The 17,376-nt window shown below is 35.7% G+C and overlaps 1 protein-coding gene across 1 annotated transcript; it reads right to left on the bottom strand.

Annotated features, from left to right (window-relative positions):
* Positions 1–9,230: 9,230 nt before the first annotated feature.
* LOC115232175 (myosin light chain kinase 3) lies at positions 9,231–15,608 on the bottom strand (the record flags this gene model as incomplete). The annotated part of the gene is made up of 3 exons (XM_029802018.2): positions 9,231–9,372; positions 11,452–11,655; positions 15,515–15,608. Coding segments are annotated over 3 exons (440 nt in total), but the record flags the coding sequence as incomplete, so codon positions are not given.
* Between the last annotated feature and the right edge of the window lie 1,768 nt (positions 15,609–17,376).

Genomic DNA, 17,376 nt, shown 5'->3' with positions numbered 1-17,376 from the left:
ATAAATACTCATTTGTATACACTCATACGCATGTTCTTTCACACACACACACACACACACACCACACACCCACACACAACACACCACACCACACACACACAACACCACACACACACACACACATTTATATGTGTATCTACTCTGCCGATGTGATTACATAATGCTGATTTTCTTTTCAGCAAATTGCAATTTAACATTATCAATTAAATTGGAATATGCAGTCATTGTGTATAGATACGTACGCACACACACATACACACATCACACACACACGCACACACACACACACACGTATATATATATATATATATAATATGTATTAGGTTGTCCGGAAAGTTCATGCTGATTTTTAAAGGAAAGAAAAAGATCAATAAATACTTGTCATTACATTTTTAATCAACCAAAATGAACCATTTTGTTGCACAATGCGTCTCCATCTTTCCTTTAACTTGAAAATACCCTCTTCCCAGAATTGAGGTTGTTTCATGGCAAAGAATTCATCGAGGTATCTTTTTACGTCATCCAAGGAATTGAAATGTTTACCTTTAAGACTATTCTGCAGAGACCTGAATAAGTGAAAATCCGAAGGAGCAATATCTGGTGAATATGGAGGGAGGAGTAACACATCCCAGCCGAGTTGCAGCAATTTTTGTCTGGTTCCCAAAGCATCAAGTGCCGAAAATGAACTTTCTTATCTTCCATTTTAAAGGGCTACAGAATTAACACAGGTTATAGGAACATAAACCTTCTTCCACGAAAAGATAGCTTAAACTGTGCTCTAAATGGAGGTGTAGTCAAATCCTATTTTATGGACTCAACCATGTTCTAAAATAAGTCGAAAGATAAGCTACTATGATTTGGCACGAACTTTCCGGACAACCCAATATATATTTATATGATTATTCACATATAGATATACATAAATTAAAATACATATATGCCGAGTAACACACATATATAAGCTAATATTTGTAAGCATGTATGGTGGTGTGTTAGTGTATGTTGGTGTGCAAATGCGTATAATTTGCTGTATTTGTGTGTATGTTATTCTGTTAGTCTGTGTATGTTATTGTATTAATGTACGTATGTTGCTGTGTTAGTGTGATTATACTGCTGTATTAGTATGTGTATATTACTGTGTTAATGTGTATATATAGCTGCCTTAATGTATGGTACTGTATTAGCATGTGTTACTATGTAATGTGCGTGTTAGTGCCTTTATGTAACTGAATTTAAGTATGCATGTTTATGTGTGTATATATTTTACTGTGTAAAAGTGTATATGTTACTCTGCTAACGTGTGTATATTGCAACAGCGGTGTGTGTATGTCACAGTTTAATTTGAGTACGTTACTGTGTTAGAGTGTGACATATTAATGTGTATGTGTAACCGTATACGCATAATATAGGAAATCTAGCAGAGGCTATACGTAAGTGAAATACCAACGATGATGTAAAGATAAAAAGCCTTTTGGCGTCCATTAAATGACTGAATCCGTCACTTGTGTGAAATATAGACAACCTTTTCTTATAAATCGTATTCCTCGCTTCCTTATTTCCTCCAAAGGCAGTACAGTTAAAAGAAATGTACTTTCCGCCATCATCTACGGTTGACAAAGCAAAATGGCGTCTTATTGTTGCTATTTAGCCCAAAATGATCATTGATAAAGCAGACTCGTAGTGAAAGGGATTCTAGCCGTGACTATCTCCGACTCCTCTTTTTCACGCGTTGTATATCTTGAACAATATTATCCAATACGTCCGGTGCAGCGATCATATTGTGGATCTCTCTTTAACTCCATGGCTTTTTGTCGACAAATAAAGCGCGATTTTAAACACTGTATGTATGTATAATGTATGTATGCATGTATGTATATTAGTGTGTGCTCATAGTTAGATTTAGAGATATAGGTATATATATATATATATATATATGTCGCTAGGTATGCATGTATGTATGTGTGTCTGTATGCATACCTATATCTCTAAATCTATGAGCATACACACACACAACACACACACACACACACACACACACACACACACACACACATACACACACATTCATTAACCGAAGTGTACAGTATTATATATCCATTACGGCCGATCTTACCAATCGGTTTCGCACTCGGGGTTCAACGGAGTGTTAGGTAACAGGCCGATTATATAACCCCGCACTTTTCACAGATGGCAGTTATAGAATGAAATATGGCTATTGCTCTCTATTACTGGAGGTGAAAAGATATCCGGTTTGTGGTTGCGATGAAAAGGACGATGAAACAAACAGAGCATGGGTTAAATTAAAAGTTAAGACCCTAGGCACCAAAGCACCATCTCCGAGAGGGTTGTAAAGCGATAAGAATTTTACTCGAAAATTGTGTATGGGAAAAATGTGTATATGTTTTGAAGTTAGAGTTCTTGTAGATTTGGAATGTGTGCAGTGGTGCTATGGGATAGTTCGGTGGGTGCTCAAAGACTGCATAAACATCTATGTGTCCGTTTGTGTATTTTTTTAATTATGTTTTGTTTAACATCTATGGTTAGATTCTTTGCGGGTATTTATGTATGCATGGATGACATACATATATATATATATATATTGAAACATTTGTTTACACAACACGAAGGCAAGACAGAAGTTACCCGCACTTTCACCAAAATTCCATTTAGGATGGCCGCACTGCCTCCTGCATCCACGTTCTAAACTGTGGTACTCTTGTGGTTAAGTGAACGACGTTTGATTTCAATTACATCAGCTTCCCTTCTTGCGTTACAGAGTAAACGTAGTCGCTCCGCTGGCAGTGTGTAGCAAAGAAAAAAAAAAGATCAACGATCCGACTTCTCTGGTGTGAAAGTGTGTCAGAGGCTGAAATTCATCGCAGGCTTGCAGTACAATATGGGGGCAGTGTTCTACTGCTTAGAAGTGTGTATGAGTGGATCGAGAAGTTTGAAAATAGTTAGACAAGCCCAAAGTACGAATAGCAAGCAGAACGCCGATCAGTCTCCAATACTGGCGCGAAAATTCATCTAACTCGAGAGATGGTTCTGGCGAACCAGCGAGTGACTATCGATGAAGTGGTATGTTTTCTGCAAGTTAGTCATGATTCTTTATACGAATTTATTCACGACAAGATTCGCTTCCGTAAAGTCTGTGTGATATGGGTGCCAAGAGAGTTTACCAAAGCGCATAAGTGTAATTATGTGGATGTCTGAACAACGCTTACTCGACCGCTACAATGATGAGGCGAAGATTTTTTTGGAGTGAACAGTCACAGGAGATGAGACCTGGATCCATTACTTTGAGCCAGAATCGAAAACGCAGAATGTGGAATAGAAACATCCAGAATCGCCAGCGGAAAAGAAATTCAAGACTCATTTCATCAATTTAAATGCAGTACTATCTTCAGCTGCACAAATAGATAAATGGAATTTTAAGAAGCAGGACACATTAATACAATTTTTCTTAAATTTTTCTTAAGAAAAGTTATATTAATGTGTTCTAATTCTTAAAATTCCATTTATTTATTTGTGCATTTAAACTGATGTGATGATTGCATTGTCCAATTAAATGAAGTCGCTTGAAATTTTAAAGAGGACACACTAATATAACTTTTCTTAAAACACATTTACGAAAAATTGTATTAATGTGTCCTACTTCTTAAAATTCTATTTATTTACTTGTGCAGCTGAAGATAGAACTGCATTTAAATTGATGTAATGATTGCATCGGTCAGTTAAATGGAGCCGCTTGAAACGGTAGTACTGCATTACTACTTTATATCCTGTTGCTTACTTTGATTTAATCTCTCTCTCTCTCTCTCTATATATATATATATATATATATATATATATATACATATATAGACAGAGAGAGAGAGAGAGAGAAATAGAAAGAAAGAGAGAGGGGGGGAGAGAAACAGAGAGAACAGAGAGAGACAGAGGGAGAGAGGGAGAGGATTGTCTTCTTTCATTTACATCTGCACGCGCACACACATATATACATGCTCACACATTCATACACACATACGCATAAATATATTTGTATGTTTCTTCTCTGAGTTTTGTTTAAGTTCTTTAAAGAATTTATATGACAAGGCTTCTTTGTTTGAGTCAAGACAATTCCAGTGATTTATGATATAAAAGTGTGTTACTGTACGTACATATTCAAGGTGCCTGTGTAGAGATGTAGTCTCACTTATGTAATGGATATTATCTGTCTCTGTTGAGTACATGTATACTGTACTCAATTCTCCCTTTAATAAGTGTTATCCAAGTGATACAGTGCATGACCATATAGCCTCTCTCCATTCCAATTTTCGTTCATATGTTTCTAATATTAATATTCAATTTGTGGTTTTTTTCGAGTATGGTATCTCAAACGCTAGTATCAGCATCGCCATTGTAAAAGGCATTTGAGATATGGGCTGACTGGATGCAAATAGCTCTGATTAAGTGCGGATAACTCTGATTCAATGCAGATACTCTATCTTTATTCACAGCACCAGTGGATATAACATCCCCGTCTACTGCGTGATACTTGCAGCAATCATCATTGAAAATAGTGGGGATAAACAGGTCATTGATATATATATTTCTAGTATGGCCAATAAGGTTTCTTATGAACATTTACCCTGACCAAACGCCATCCTTATGTTCTGTGAGAATATTGTGACCAGCGCTATTTTTGGTGTCGTACATATGTATATATGTATGTTTAACTGCATGTATGTATGTATGTATGTATGTATGTATGTATGTATGTATGTATGTATGTATGTATGTATGTATGTAGTATGTATGTATGTATGTATGTATGTATTTATTTATGCATGCATCATGCATGTATGTTGCATGTATGTATGTATGTATGTATGTATTAGATGTATGTATGTAGTATGTATGTATGTATGTATGTATGTATGTGTGTATGTATGTATGTATTTATGCATGCATGCATGCATGTATGTATGTATGTATGTATGTATGTATGTATGTATGTATGTGTGTGTGTGTGTATGTATGTGTGCATGCATGTATGCATGTAAGTAATTGATAGTATAACGTAATAGCCTGTTTGTCAGGTTTTTAAGCAGGAATGCTCTTGGAGGGTCTCATTTCAACAAACTCAGTGGTATCAAGCAGTAATGATGCTATCGGGGAATATAAGCGCATGTATATATGTGTGTGCGCACACACACACTCGTATATATATATATACAGATATATATATATATATATATATATATTATATATAATATATATATATATATATATATATATATATATATATTATATATATATATCTGTATATATATGTATATACACATAAAGACATTGACTAAATGGTTGTATTGTGTAACTATTGCATCATTACACGAAACAAACAGTAGCCGAATGAGATCCTAACTGCTGACAATAGTCTGTGTGTGTCTACACACACACACGCACACACACACACACACACACACACACACACACACATACACACACACGCGTTCACGCACACACACACAAACGAACACACTCACGCACGCACACACACACACAAACGCACACACTCACGTACGCACACATACACACACAACACATATGCACGCACATGCATGCTCACACGCGTATACATACTTTTGTAGATATATACATAGATATATATACATACATGTTTATATATATATATATATGTATATACACATACATATATATATGTATATGCATATACATACACACATGTATACAGGCGCACACATACATACTCGCATATATAAACACACTTATACGCTGACGTATAGATACATATGTACATAAGCATATATATGCATACATACACACGTATATATATAAATATATATACCAGGTGGTGCTATTAAGTTAGACATGGCCTGGGCCAATAATGGCCGAAACCTATCAAAGTATCAAAGTATATATATATATATATATATATCTATATATATACACACACATACATGCATATATCTATATATAATCACGTGAGTGAATATGTACGTACTTCTCTCTGTCTCTTTATGCGTGTGTATGAGTATGTGTATATGCGTGATGTTTGCAAGTGTCTATATCTGTGTGTGTATGTGTGCATTTTTTTCTGTATGTATGTTTGTCTGTATGTGTATATGTGAGTGTGTGTATTTGTGGTATTAGTCATACTTAAATACCCGTGTATAATGGCTGCGTTGAGCTACTGATCACGTGAGGCATTTATGAAGTCTAATAGTTTATCTCAATACATATCTTCTTATTTCTTTTTCTCAGCACCAGAAATGTATGTCAACAGCAGAAATATATACTAACAAATCTTGAACATGGCGCCATTCAGTCAGCCATTTTTCTGGCCAATGACACTCAGCCGAACGAACATTGAAGGGGAGAACCAGAGAAGCTGTGTTATATTGTGATCACGATGATGATGATGGTGATGATGATGATGATGATACCAATAAGGATCATGATGATGATGGTTGTAGTATTGATAAAATAATAGCAACAACAACAATATAATGCATGATGCTGATTACATAAGTGGTGTTGATGATGGTGGTGATGATGGAAATAACGATTATGCAGACGATGCTATTTAATGCATTTAGTTGATGCATGCTGCATGCTGAAGAGATAAAGAAGAAAGGTTTGTGGAGAAATGAAAAAGCGTGATACATAGACAGATGGGATAGATAGATAGAAAGATAGAGATAGATAGATAGAGAGAGAGAGATAGTGTGTGTGTGTGTGAGAGAGAGAGAGAGAGAGAGAGAGAGAGAGAGAGTGTGTGTGAGGGTGAGAGAGAGAAAGAGAGCATCCGCTTCAATCCCTTCGATTGGATATTTCCCCTCAAATCACGCCATCATACATAGTTAAGGCTCCTGTTTTTTTTTTATTGCATCAGTCAAAAAGAAGGACCAGATCTGTATCCTTGAGCTTCGTAGGTCCTCCATGGCTGTTCAGATCGATGCTGAACCTGAACAGCTACAAATATACTATGGGAGGAAAAAAACGTTGGCGGGAAGAGTATCCCAGAGGTCAAGCGTTCTGGGTGGAAAGGATTGTGTGTAGTGTTCGTGATGAGAAATATAAATGTGTAGGGCGGAAGTGGTATGATACCAGCTAGTATCGACGTGTAGAAGAACATATTGAATAGAAAATGCTTCTAGGGGCAAGAGGCTAGAGCGTGTTGGTGAGTAAATTCGACCACATCGATGAGCCAGATAGCTTTTATTTGGTTGCAGTCAATATTGTTTGTATGTGGGGTAGTAGAGCCGGCTCAGGTATAGGTGCAGTATTTCACTGTGGGGTTCATGTGAACTTTATAGAAAGTTAATAGAATTTTATGGTCCCAAGTCTTCGATTATATCTCCCACTTTTACCTTTCACTACATAACGATATATTTGACGCAATTTGTAACACACGCAGATACTTCTTTGCACCAACACATTTCCCTCCCTACATTTTTAAAATAGCTTTAGTTCATATATGCCATCCACATACAGCCTAAACATTTTGTGCTAAATATACCTTACTTCTGTGAATAGTCACCTCGAAAATATTTTCCGATGAAGTTGTGATATGTTCGTATTACTTAAAAATATCAAGACGTTGTCACTCACCATGCATACTAAGGAAACACAACACTACATCTTACTCATGAACATGCAAAGTTAGACATCATAATTCCTCTTCGTCTATCATGACGAACACATATCAATAATGTAATCAAATAACACTCCAAAGACCAGATAACCGTATCAGATTATAAAACATGTAGGCCATGTTCAGCAACTAGCTCTATAAAATGCACGATTTCTCCATTTGCAGCATTGTCCACAAGTCTAAGCCAAAGCAATTGCTACACAGACAGATATATCATACTGTATAAAACACCTATCCAAATGACTGACAAAACTCAAACCATTAACACACTGTGACACTTATTACGCAGACGTGCTGTATTCTTTCTTGACCTTTTCTATCACTACTTTGACGTTTTCTACTTCTCTGTATTAGTTACATATGTATCAAACCAACCAAACTCTACCAAACCCACTCGAAACACCTACCTCTTTTCCCCTTCCCAATTTGTTCTGTGTCTCCCCATTCTATCTCCCCCCAGAAATAGAACCAATGTTCAGCCTGTAAAAGTTGAATGTCAGTCACACCGACTTTATAAAACTAGCCACATATTAGGGATAGCGAAAAGTAGCGTAGTATTTTCGCGCTAAGAGACTGGCGTTATACTACAAAAGCGTCCGGTCAAAGTATCAGGAACTTATACTTAGCAAACCTTGGTCCACTGTGCAAGATTGTCTCAAGCAAACTGGGAAAATGTATAGAGAAAGGGAGTAGGTATCTCACCCTACAACATGATAATATAAGACCACATTCAGCAAAGTTAACTCAAGAAAAGATATATTCATTTGATATATTCATATACAAAGATATATTCATATACAAATCAGATTTAGATCTATCAGGTTTTCACTTATTCAGGTCAATTGAACACTTTACCCGTAGAAAACATTAAAAATTCGGATCGGTGTTGAAACGGTACTCCAAACATTTTTCTCTTTCTAAAGAACCTGTCGTTTTCCCCCCGAGGAATCAGAAAAATGGTTTCGAGGCGAGAAAATGTGTCATTGCCAGTGATGGCGATTATATTTTGAACGAATATTTTTACGATATAATTTGAATGCAATGACATGAAATGCGATATTCCTTTTCGGTACTCATAGCAAGGGAAGTTATTTAAGCATTACATCTACCTCACTTCAAATTACTTTAGTTATATACTCAAGTACACAAGAACAGAGAGGTCGTGGTGATAGATAGTTGCTATCATTTGTTTTTTCAGTATTTCAACTGGTGTCTAATTCTTATGAGTTGAAAGCCTGCCTAGATTTAATTTATATTAAATCTAGTCCTTTATCATCTCGATTCCTCCTTCTGTAAACTATCATTTCATAGAAGCCTTTATTATTCCACTGAGGTAATAATATCGGAAAAGAAAATCTGGGACTCTTTTTCTGAAAATAGCTATCTTCCATATTCACTTTATCACATGTTGAAAATGAAAATGAAAAAAATACATAGAAAGGAAAACGGAGTGATAAGACAAGAAGAGTGGAGGGTAAAAAAAGAAAGGGAAAGACTGATAGAAGAAGGGAGAGAGAAAGAGAGAGAGAGAGTGAGAGAGCGGATATGGGTGAGAATATGAGAAACATACTTTCATATCCAGGTGTAAAATATTTTTCGAATGTATGAATTCAACTCCTTCACAGATCTGTCTGAGGAAAATCACACAGGCTCTCTCCGTCAAATAGAAATCTTCATTGATGACACGTTCAAATAGCTCTCCACCAGAAACCCTGAAAGCATTGAACGAGATATTTATCTATGAGGACAGTAAAGAATGAACGTCTAAACATACATAATTTTCGATCGACGAATGTAATATACTATCAATAAACAGAATTTAGTCAGGTGAACGTTTCCCGAAGGTAATTTCGACAATTCTATGACACTTTCCTCTCCTTCCCTAACATACAAATATGTGTGTGTGTATACATACATACATACATACATATATATACATACATACATAATACACACACACACACACACAAACACGCATATATAGTGTATTGTTTTGTGATGGTAAGATCAACAAAAAAGTGCTCCATCTGGTGAGAGATAAATATCATTTAATAAACGCAATATATGCTTTTATGTGCTACTATTAGTTTCATGTCATGTGAACATGCCAGACAGTGTTTTTTAACATGTCTGGTGTCCTAGCACAATCATCAGGCACTGTTAAAAACAATATCTGGCTTGCTCTCAGCACATGAAACTAATAGTAGCATATAAAAGCATATACTGTGTTTGAGTGCATGTGTGAATGAGAGTGTGTGTGTGTGTGTGTGTGAGAGAGAGAGAGAGAGAGAGGGGGAGAGAGAGAGAAAGAGAGAAATAGTAGATGTGTATGAGTGTGTGTGAACGAAAGATGTAAACAAAAGTAATGTTTATCGTTCTTGCCTATGTATATCGTGGGAAGATTGTACAACGATTAAAAAGGTGGAAAATGGTTTCTTTCAAATAGAAATGACCTGCGTGCTATATCTCCGCTTGGAGAGATCAGATATTTAGCGTTCACTCTCATCGTCAGAAATTCTGTGAACTCGTGTTTAATACGTTGGAAACGTGGGTGCTTAAAAGATGACAAAAAACCTTGATGATCCTGGGATTTTTCAACTTCATAAAGAGTTTCAAGTTATTTTTTAAAAATCTATACAGCTACAAATTATTTATGAATTAACTCCTCATGACATATATAACCAAATCATTTTTTGTATTCATACAAATAATGATTTTGTATATATTATCTCAAATAATATTTTGTGGATATATATATATATGTATGTATGTATATACAGTATACATTTAAAGACATAAGAGGTATCCATCATAGGACTATTTGCACGCTAGAGAGGACAGTTAAATTCTACACCATTATTAGGGCCCTTCGAAATTTTATCCCTAATAGTGATTTGGAATTTAACTGTCCTCTCTAGCGTGCAGGTAGTCCTATGATGGATACCTCTTATGTGTTTAAATGTACACTGTATTTATATGAATAATATATAGTCTATTGGCTACAATTTTACACGCTAGGCCAGTGGTAATGGAACTTTCTATTTCAGATTACCCTTTGATTTATATATATATATATATATATATATAAATATATCGGAGACCCCCTTCGGTCACGACACAGACCATGGGCTTGCACCTAGAAAGTTACCCTCCTAGACACAAGTCCGGGCGAGGTTGTTTATGGAAGACCAGCAGTCGCCCAAGCATACCAGCCTCCCATCTCCACGTCACCAGTGTTATCCAAGGGAAAGACAAAGGTCGATACAGCTTGGCACCAGTGACGTCGCAACTCATTTCTACAGCTGAGTGAACTGGAGCAACGTGAAATAAAGTGCCTTGCTCAAGAACACTACACGCAGCCCGGTCCGGGATTCGAGCTCACAACCTCACGATCGTAAGCTCGACGCTCTAACCACTGAGCCATGCGCCTTCACGTATATATAATGTATGTGTGTGTGTGTATCTTCATAAGGGGGTGAACAAGATGCTTAGCGGTATTTCGTCCGTTTTTACGTTCTGAGTTCAAATGCCACCGAGATCGACTTTCCTTTTCTTCCTTTCTGGATCGATAAAATAAGTTCCAGTTGAACACTGGGGTAGATGTAACCGACTTATCTTCTCCTTGCTGGCCTTGGGCCAAAATTTGAAACCAATATGTGGATATCTTCAGACATGGCTTTAAGCCTAACCCTAACACTAATCATAAATCTTACCCTATTTATCAATTTGATGATGATGATGATGATGATGAAAATAAACAAAATATAAGTAGACAAAAATTAAATACTTACAATTCTAAAACGAGACAAAATTTATCTCTTCGTTCGTAAGCATCGTACATTTGCAGAAGTCTGGGATGACGAAGACTTTTCATTATTTCTATCTCATTTCGGATATCTTTCCGACCTTGCATTCCACGGACACTCACAAATTTGGCTGCAAACTCTTGGCCTGTTTGCCGTTCTGTACAGATTTTCACCTCGCCAAACTTGCCCCTGTTGGGTTTAAAAGAAAGAGGAAAGAGAGGAGAAAGGGGACAACAAATACAAGACAATTCAAACAAAATAGGCTGGAAGTCATCACAACTTCATAACGAGTAAACGTATTCATGTATATATGTATGATGTCTGTCTGTCTATCTATTGGTATAATTCAATAATAAAGAAAAATTAATTATAGAGATATTCTATTGACATTCAATAATTTATTTATAATACAATGTTACATTAAATACTATGAATATAATATCTAACTTAAAACATAATATAACGTTATATAAATAATTATGAAAACCGTAAAAGTCCACAAATTGTTTCAGCTTATATATATGTTTTCTGATATACATAATCACAGTTCAATTATGTCTATGCCACTTCAGGGTAGATCGTCTGGGTTATGAAACTTTTTTTTACAATCCAACCATCCTTTCCAGACGGGATTTCGTCTTTCTGAAACGATCTACCCTGAAGTGGCATAGACATAATTGAACTCTGATTATGTATATCAGAAAACATATATATAAGCTGAAACAATTTGTGGACTGTTACGGTTTTCATAATTATTTATACAATATTATGTTATGTTTTACGTTAAATATTATATTCATAGGGTTTAATATAATATTGTAATACAAATAAATTACTGAATGTCAATAGAATATCTCTATATTTAACGGCTACATATGTTTCATAGCGAATGGAACATCGGAAGTGGTAAATATCTAAGCGCGGTGTATACCGCAGATTACTCTTCAAACCATGGACATCTTGATTGACAAGATATCCTTTGCCTGAAGAATAGCCTGCCGTATACACCTCGCTTGGATATTTACCACTTCAGATGTTCCATTCGCTATGAAACATATGTAGCCGGGATCTTATCTACTCCATTCCTTAAATCTTGTATTCTCATTCGTATACTTGGCAACCCTGGTTGCCTACCGTGAAATATAAAAAGAACTTTTTAAAATTTTATCGTGCTTCGATAAGAAAAATAATCCACAACCTTCCGTTTCAATAGACCACTGTTGTCCCTGAAAATTGCTTTTTATATTTAATACAGTTTGCTTGAAGCTAACTTTCTTCCTACACCTCGATCCTTGGATCCCTAAAAGATTCCTGTCTTTATGTCTACTTGTCTATTTTACTCTTCTATTTGTTGTGTGTGACATTTAAATGTTTTGTTAGAACATTGGCGCAATACTATGAATTATATTATAGTGCAGTACTTAGGTGCAGCCAAATGTACCGAATTCTATTAAAAGTGAAGTATCTTGATCATGGACACTTGTACAGAGAAGCAAGTATTCTGTGCTTTCGTTGACGACTGTTGACAAGTAAATGTCATTCCCACGGACATGGTACAGTGAACATACCACACCGTGGAAAACTACTTAAAATTAGGTGAACTAAATTCTAAGAGTTAAGCAGTACCGTTGCGTACACTGATTGTCAACTATGTCACACACTTGTGATACCTTCTAGCAATTAGGTGAACCGAGTTATTTATAAGTGTCTAGATACGATATAGAGAACATCAAACCCGTACTGTGTTTACTTATTACTAAATAGACTGAGCAGTTAAAAAGTAACCGTGTCGGCCACCAGTACAAATTATGTGTATTAGATTGTAATGCAGGGTTAACTTACAGCTTAGAGGAACGAACTAATGAAAGAGAGAGAGAGAGAGAGAGAGAGAGAGAGAGAGAGAGAGAGAGAGAGAGAGAGAGAGAGATGAGAGAGAGGAGAGAGAGAGAGAGAGAGAGAGAGAGAGAGGAGAGAGAGAGAGAGAGAGAGAGAGAGCGAGGAGGAGGAGAGAGGAGAGAGAGAGAGATAGAGAAGAGAGAGAGAGAGAGAGAGGAGAGAGCGAGAGGAGGAGAGATGAGAGAGAGAGAGAGAGAGAGAGGAGAGGTGCTGTTGATATTACTTAGGGATTTATGTCATTCTGTGCTTGATAGTTTATTTGCCTATTGACTCGGTTAACCGCGGTTCATATCGAAACCACAATACGACGTAGAATAGTCGTGACTCATCTTGGTGACGCATTTAAAAGAACAAGAAACAATAGACACGTTTCAATACATTCTAAGTTAACACAATGGATAACATATATACATATATATTTAATCACTGAAAACAGAATCATTCAAGACAATCAACGTTTGCTAAATATTTCCCATTGAAAACGCTGATTAAAATCTGGCAATGACAAAACAGTTTGCTATATTTAGTTGTAAACAAACATTAATGTACAAATGGAAACGAGGTTAGGGTGAAAAGTAAATGTGCGTTATAAATTACAAATTTAGTATTTGTTGTGAATGTTGTGCTAAATCCTTCAAAATCTCCGCTTTCATCCCCGCTAAATCTTATACCATTAATTTCTGCCACACAAACCAGCGGTATAAAAACATTTAAAAGTTATTAATATGGCGTCGTGCATAGGTCTCTTATTTATCAGCCAGTCAGTCTGTCTATCTGTTTGTCAGTCTGTCTGTCTGTTTGTTAGTCAGTCTGTCTGTCTGTCTGTCTGTCTGTCTGTCTGTCTGAGTATCTACCTGTGTATCTACCTGTGTGAGCACGTGCGTTGTCTATCTATCTATCTATCTATCTATCTATCTATCTATTTATCACCTGATATCCTCATTTTTCATTTACTGGCAATAATTTCATCTCTATATTCTCATTACTATATCTACCTTTCTTATTTTCCTTTGAAGAACTCTTAGAGTGGAAACCGGTTGGAATGTAAGGTAATTACAACAAATGTGCATTTTCGTCCAGTTTTTACACACACACACACAGAAAAAGAGAGGGAAAGAGAAAAAGAGAGTGTATTATGTATATATGTGCGTTCGTGCACTCGCAGTTTGTGAGTTTCCATTCATTATTCTTCATCCATCCATCCATACATTCAAATATGGAAAGGAATCTGTAGCTTTTTATTCAATCTCCCTAACTAATAAAAAAAAATACTCTCACTTCATACACCGACTCCCAATTTTTAACCTAAAACCCCATAAGTGCCCCAATTTTTTTTTTTGATTTATTACCAAAAATCTTTTTTTATACAACTTATCTGATACTAAATATATATATAAAATTTTATTACAATATTTGAAAGATACTCCTGTCTTGATGACTAACTAAAGATATCTCAGAAAAATACAGGTGTTGCAGAAATATGATGGATTATCCTTCTGGTCCTAAAAAAAAGGGCCATGGGCGCTAATGGGTTATAAAACCTTAATAGTAAAATTGGAAATCTTTACTGAATCCTCTTTAGGTATCGTTTAGTGTCAGAAAAAAATAGGGGTGACAGAACCATTATTTCTATAATATGCACATATCACTACCTAGAAATGTGATCAGTCTAAACGTTTTTTTAAGCTAGTGTTAAAATTTATTAGTATTAATATGTTTAAAGCAGTGAGTATAAAAAACTCATTAAAATATGGAGTGAGGAAGAGACAGAAGTAACTCAATGATTAATATTATTTCAACTATTTTAGTATGTAAGGGAGACAACTCAGGGCATGTTTTGATCTCATTAGGTATCTTCACCGTATTTGGCAGCAACACTAGCAATATGTACAATAATCTATGATTATAAGGATGATAATTAGCATATTTCAATTACTTAGAGACTCGATCAGTATGGAAAACATCAGTTAAGTTGGTGCTCTGAATGAGCTAAAAAGAATTAAAAATATCAAAGGCTTAAAATACATCGACTTGGAATAGATTAAAATATTAGAGAACGAAAAATGTCATGAAATCAGCTGAGTTTGGTCTGGTGTGTAGAGTTTGAAAATAGTATTAGTTTAATAAAAATCCAGCAGTTGTTATTACATACCTACCCAAAAGGACGTCCGAAATTTCATAATTGTCTGTTACCCAAAGGTCAGTTTTAATTGTAATACCGGAGGCGTCGAATGTATTTTCAAGTTCTGAAAGTGAAATGAAATATATATTAATAAACTGCTTCGTAATATTTTCAACATAATCTCAGTTTTTAAAAATATATCTGTGGCTGCTGTTTATAACTGCAATTAGCAAATTGCTGATACAGAGTTTAGACAACGTAAAGGAAGAAAAATATAAGGTAGAAAAGGAATGTCAATCCCAGATACTTGTCTCTTCAGATATCTTCTATCCTGTCTATCGAAGCTTAATAAATTTGGCATGATGCTGAAGGAAAGGCTGCAAGCTATTAGCAATTATAGCACACTGTAGTTACTATTAGAGTTCATATAAATACCCAGGAAAATAAAACGCGCATTTCACAGACATATATACATAGACGACGAGATGAAAGAATCTTTGAATGCCTGATAGAATGCTTTGCCGGATTCGTTCCATCTCTCTGAGCTCGGAGTTAAAATTCTGCTGTGGTTAGCCTTACCTTTAATCCTTCCGAGGTCAATAAATAAAGTACTGTCCCGTACTGGGGTTGATTTTTCTCTTTCTCTATAGAAGAAATCGACAGTGTTTGGTTCTGAAGAAGGATGGGCTATGCCAAGCATTTAAACTGCTCAAAACATACTGTACATCACGAAGGTGCTCCAACGACTTCCTCGCTAACATACATATTGGCCGTTACGACTAAGGGAAACTATGCAAAGAATACTTTAGGTGAGGAAGTCAGATAAATATACAGCTTTGTTTTAAAGTACGAGCTATGGTCCCTACAGAGAAAGAAGGAGGTTTGGCTGGAAATTTTCGAAATCCTAAAAACTGAAAGCATATGGGACTTCCTTATCATACAAAAACGACAAGGCCTGGCTTTCCGTCGATTACTACGACGTGTGCTTTAGTAGAATCGATCAGCGGAAAAGCCTGCGCGTGAAATTAACGTGCAAATGGCTGAGCATTCTACAAACACGCGAACTCTTAAGGTAGTTCTATGGGAGATTCAGCGTGTCATACACAAATGAGAAAATGCTGGCCCATTGAACTATTTTTGCCAGCTGAGTGGACGGGGGCAACGTGAAATAAGCGTCTTTCTCAAGCTGGCACCCTATCCGCTCAATCACGCACCTTCACACAGAACAGCAACCGCAGATAATAAGAATTTAGCTAAAATTACAAAAATTAAATGGTCCTCCAATAATTCATTCTGATATTCCTTGCTTTGAATAGGTTAACATTAATCAAACTATTATTTTGTTCTGCGGATGGTGCCCACGAGTAATCTATTCTCTGCATATTTCAACTTTCCACTCCTACCAGTTTATAAAAGAGTTCGAAGAACAATCGTATAAGTTAAGCTGTTTTGAGGTGCGGAGTCCCTAAAGTTTCGGACCTTTGCTCATCATCTGAGAGAAGAAGACAATATGGTGTTGTAATTTTCGATATATGAATATGTATGTATGTATGTATGTACGTATGCTTTTATATTATATATAGATATATATATATATATATTATATATATATATATATTATGTATATATGTATGTATGTATATTATATATATATATATATAATATATATATATATATATATATATATATATGTAAGTATGTATATATGTATGTATGTATGCATGTAGGTATACTCTCACGTATATGGACTAGGACAACTGACCTGATATTGTTATTTGTAATTGGAAGATAAGGACGCGGCTAGAGTGAAACTCTAGAACCGCTTTATGCGCATGACGCCAGAAAACGTACAAAAGAAATATTTAGATGTGAAATTTCATTCTGATAAATTA

The sequence above is a fragment of the Octopus sinensis genome, unplaced genomic scaffold, assembly GCF_006345805.1.
Source record: "Octopus sinensis unplaced genomic scaffold, ASM634580v1 Contig19770, whole genome shotgun sequence".
Classification (NCBI taxonomy): domain Eukaryota; kingdom Metazoa; phylum Mollusca; class Cephalopoda; order Octopoda; family Octopodidae; genus Octopus; species Octopus sinensis.
This window is presented reverse-complemented; position numbering and strand designations above follow the sequence as displayed.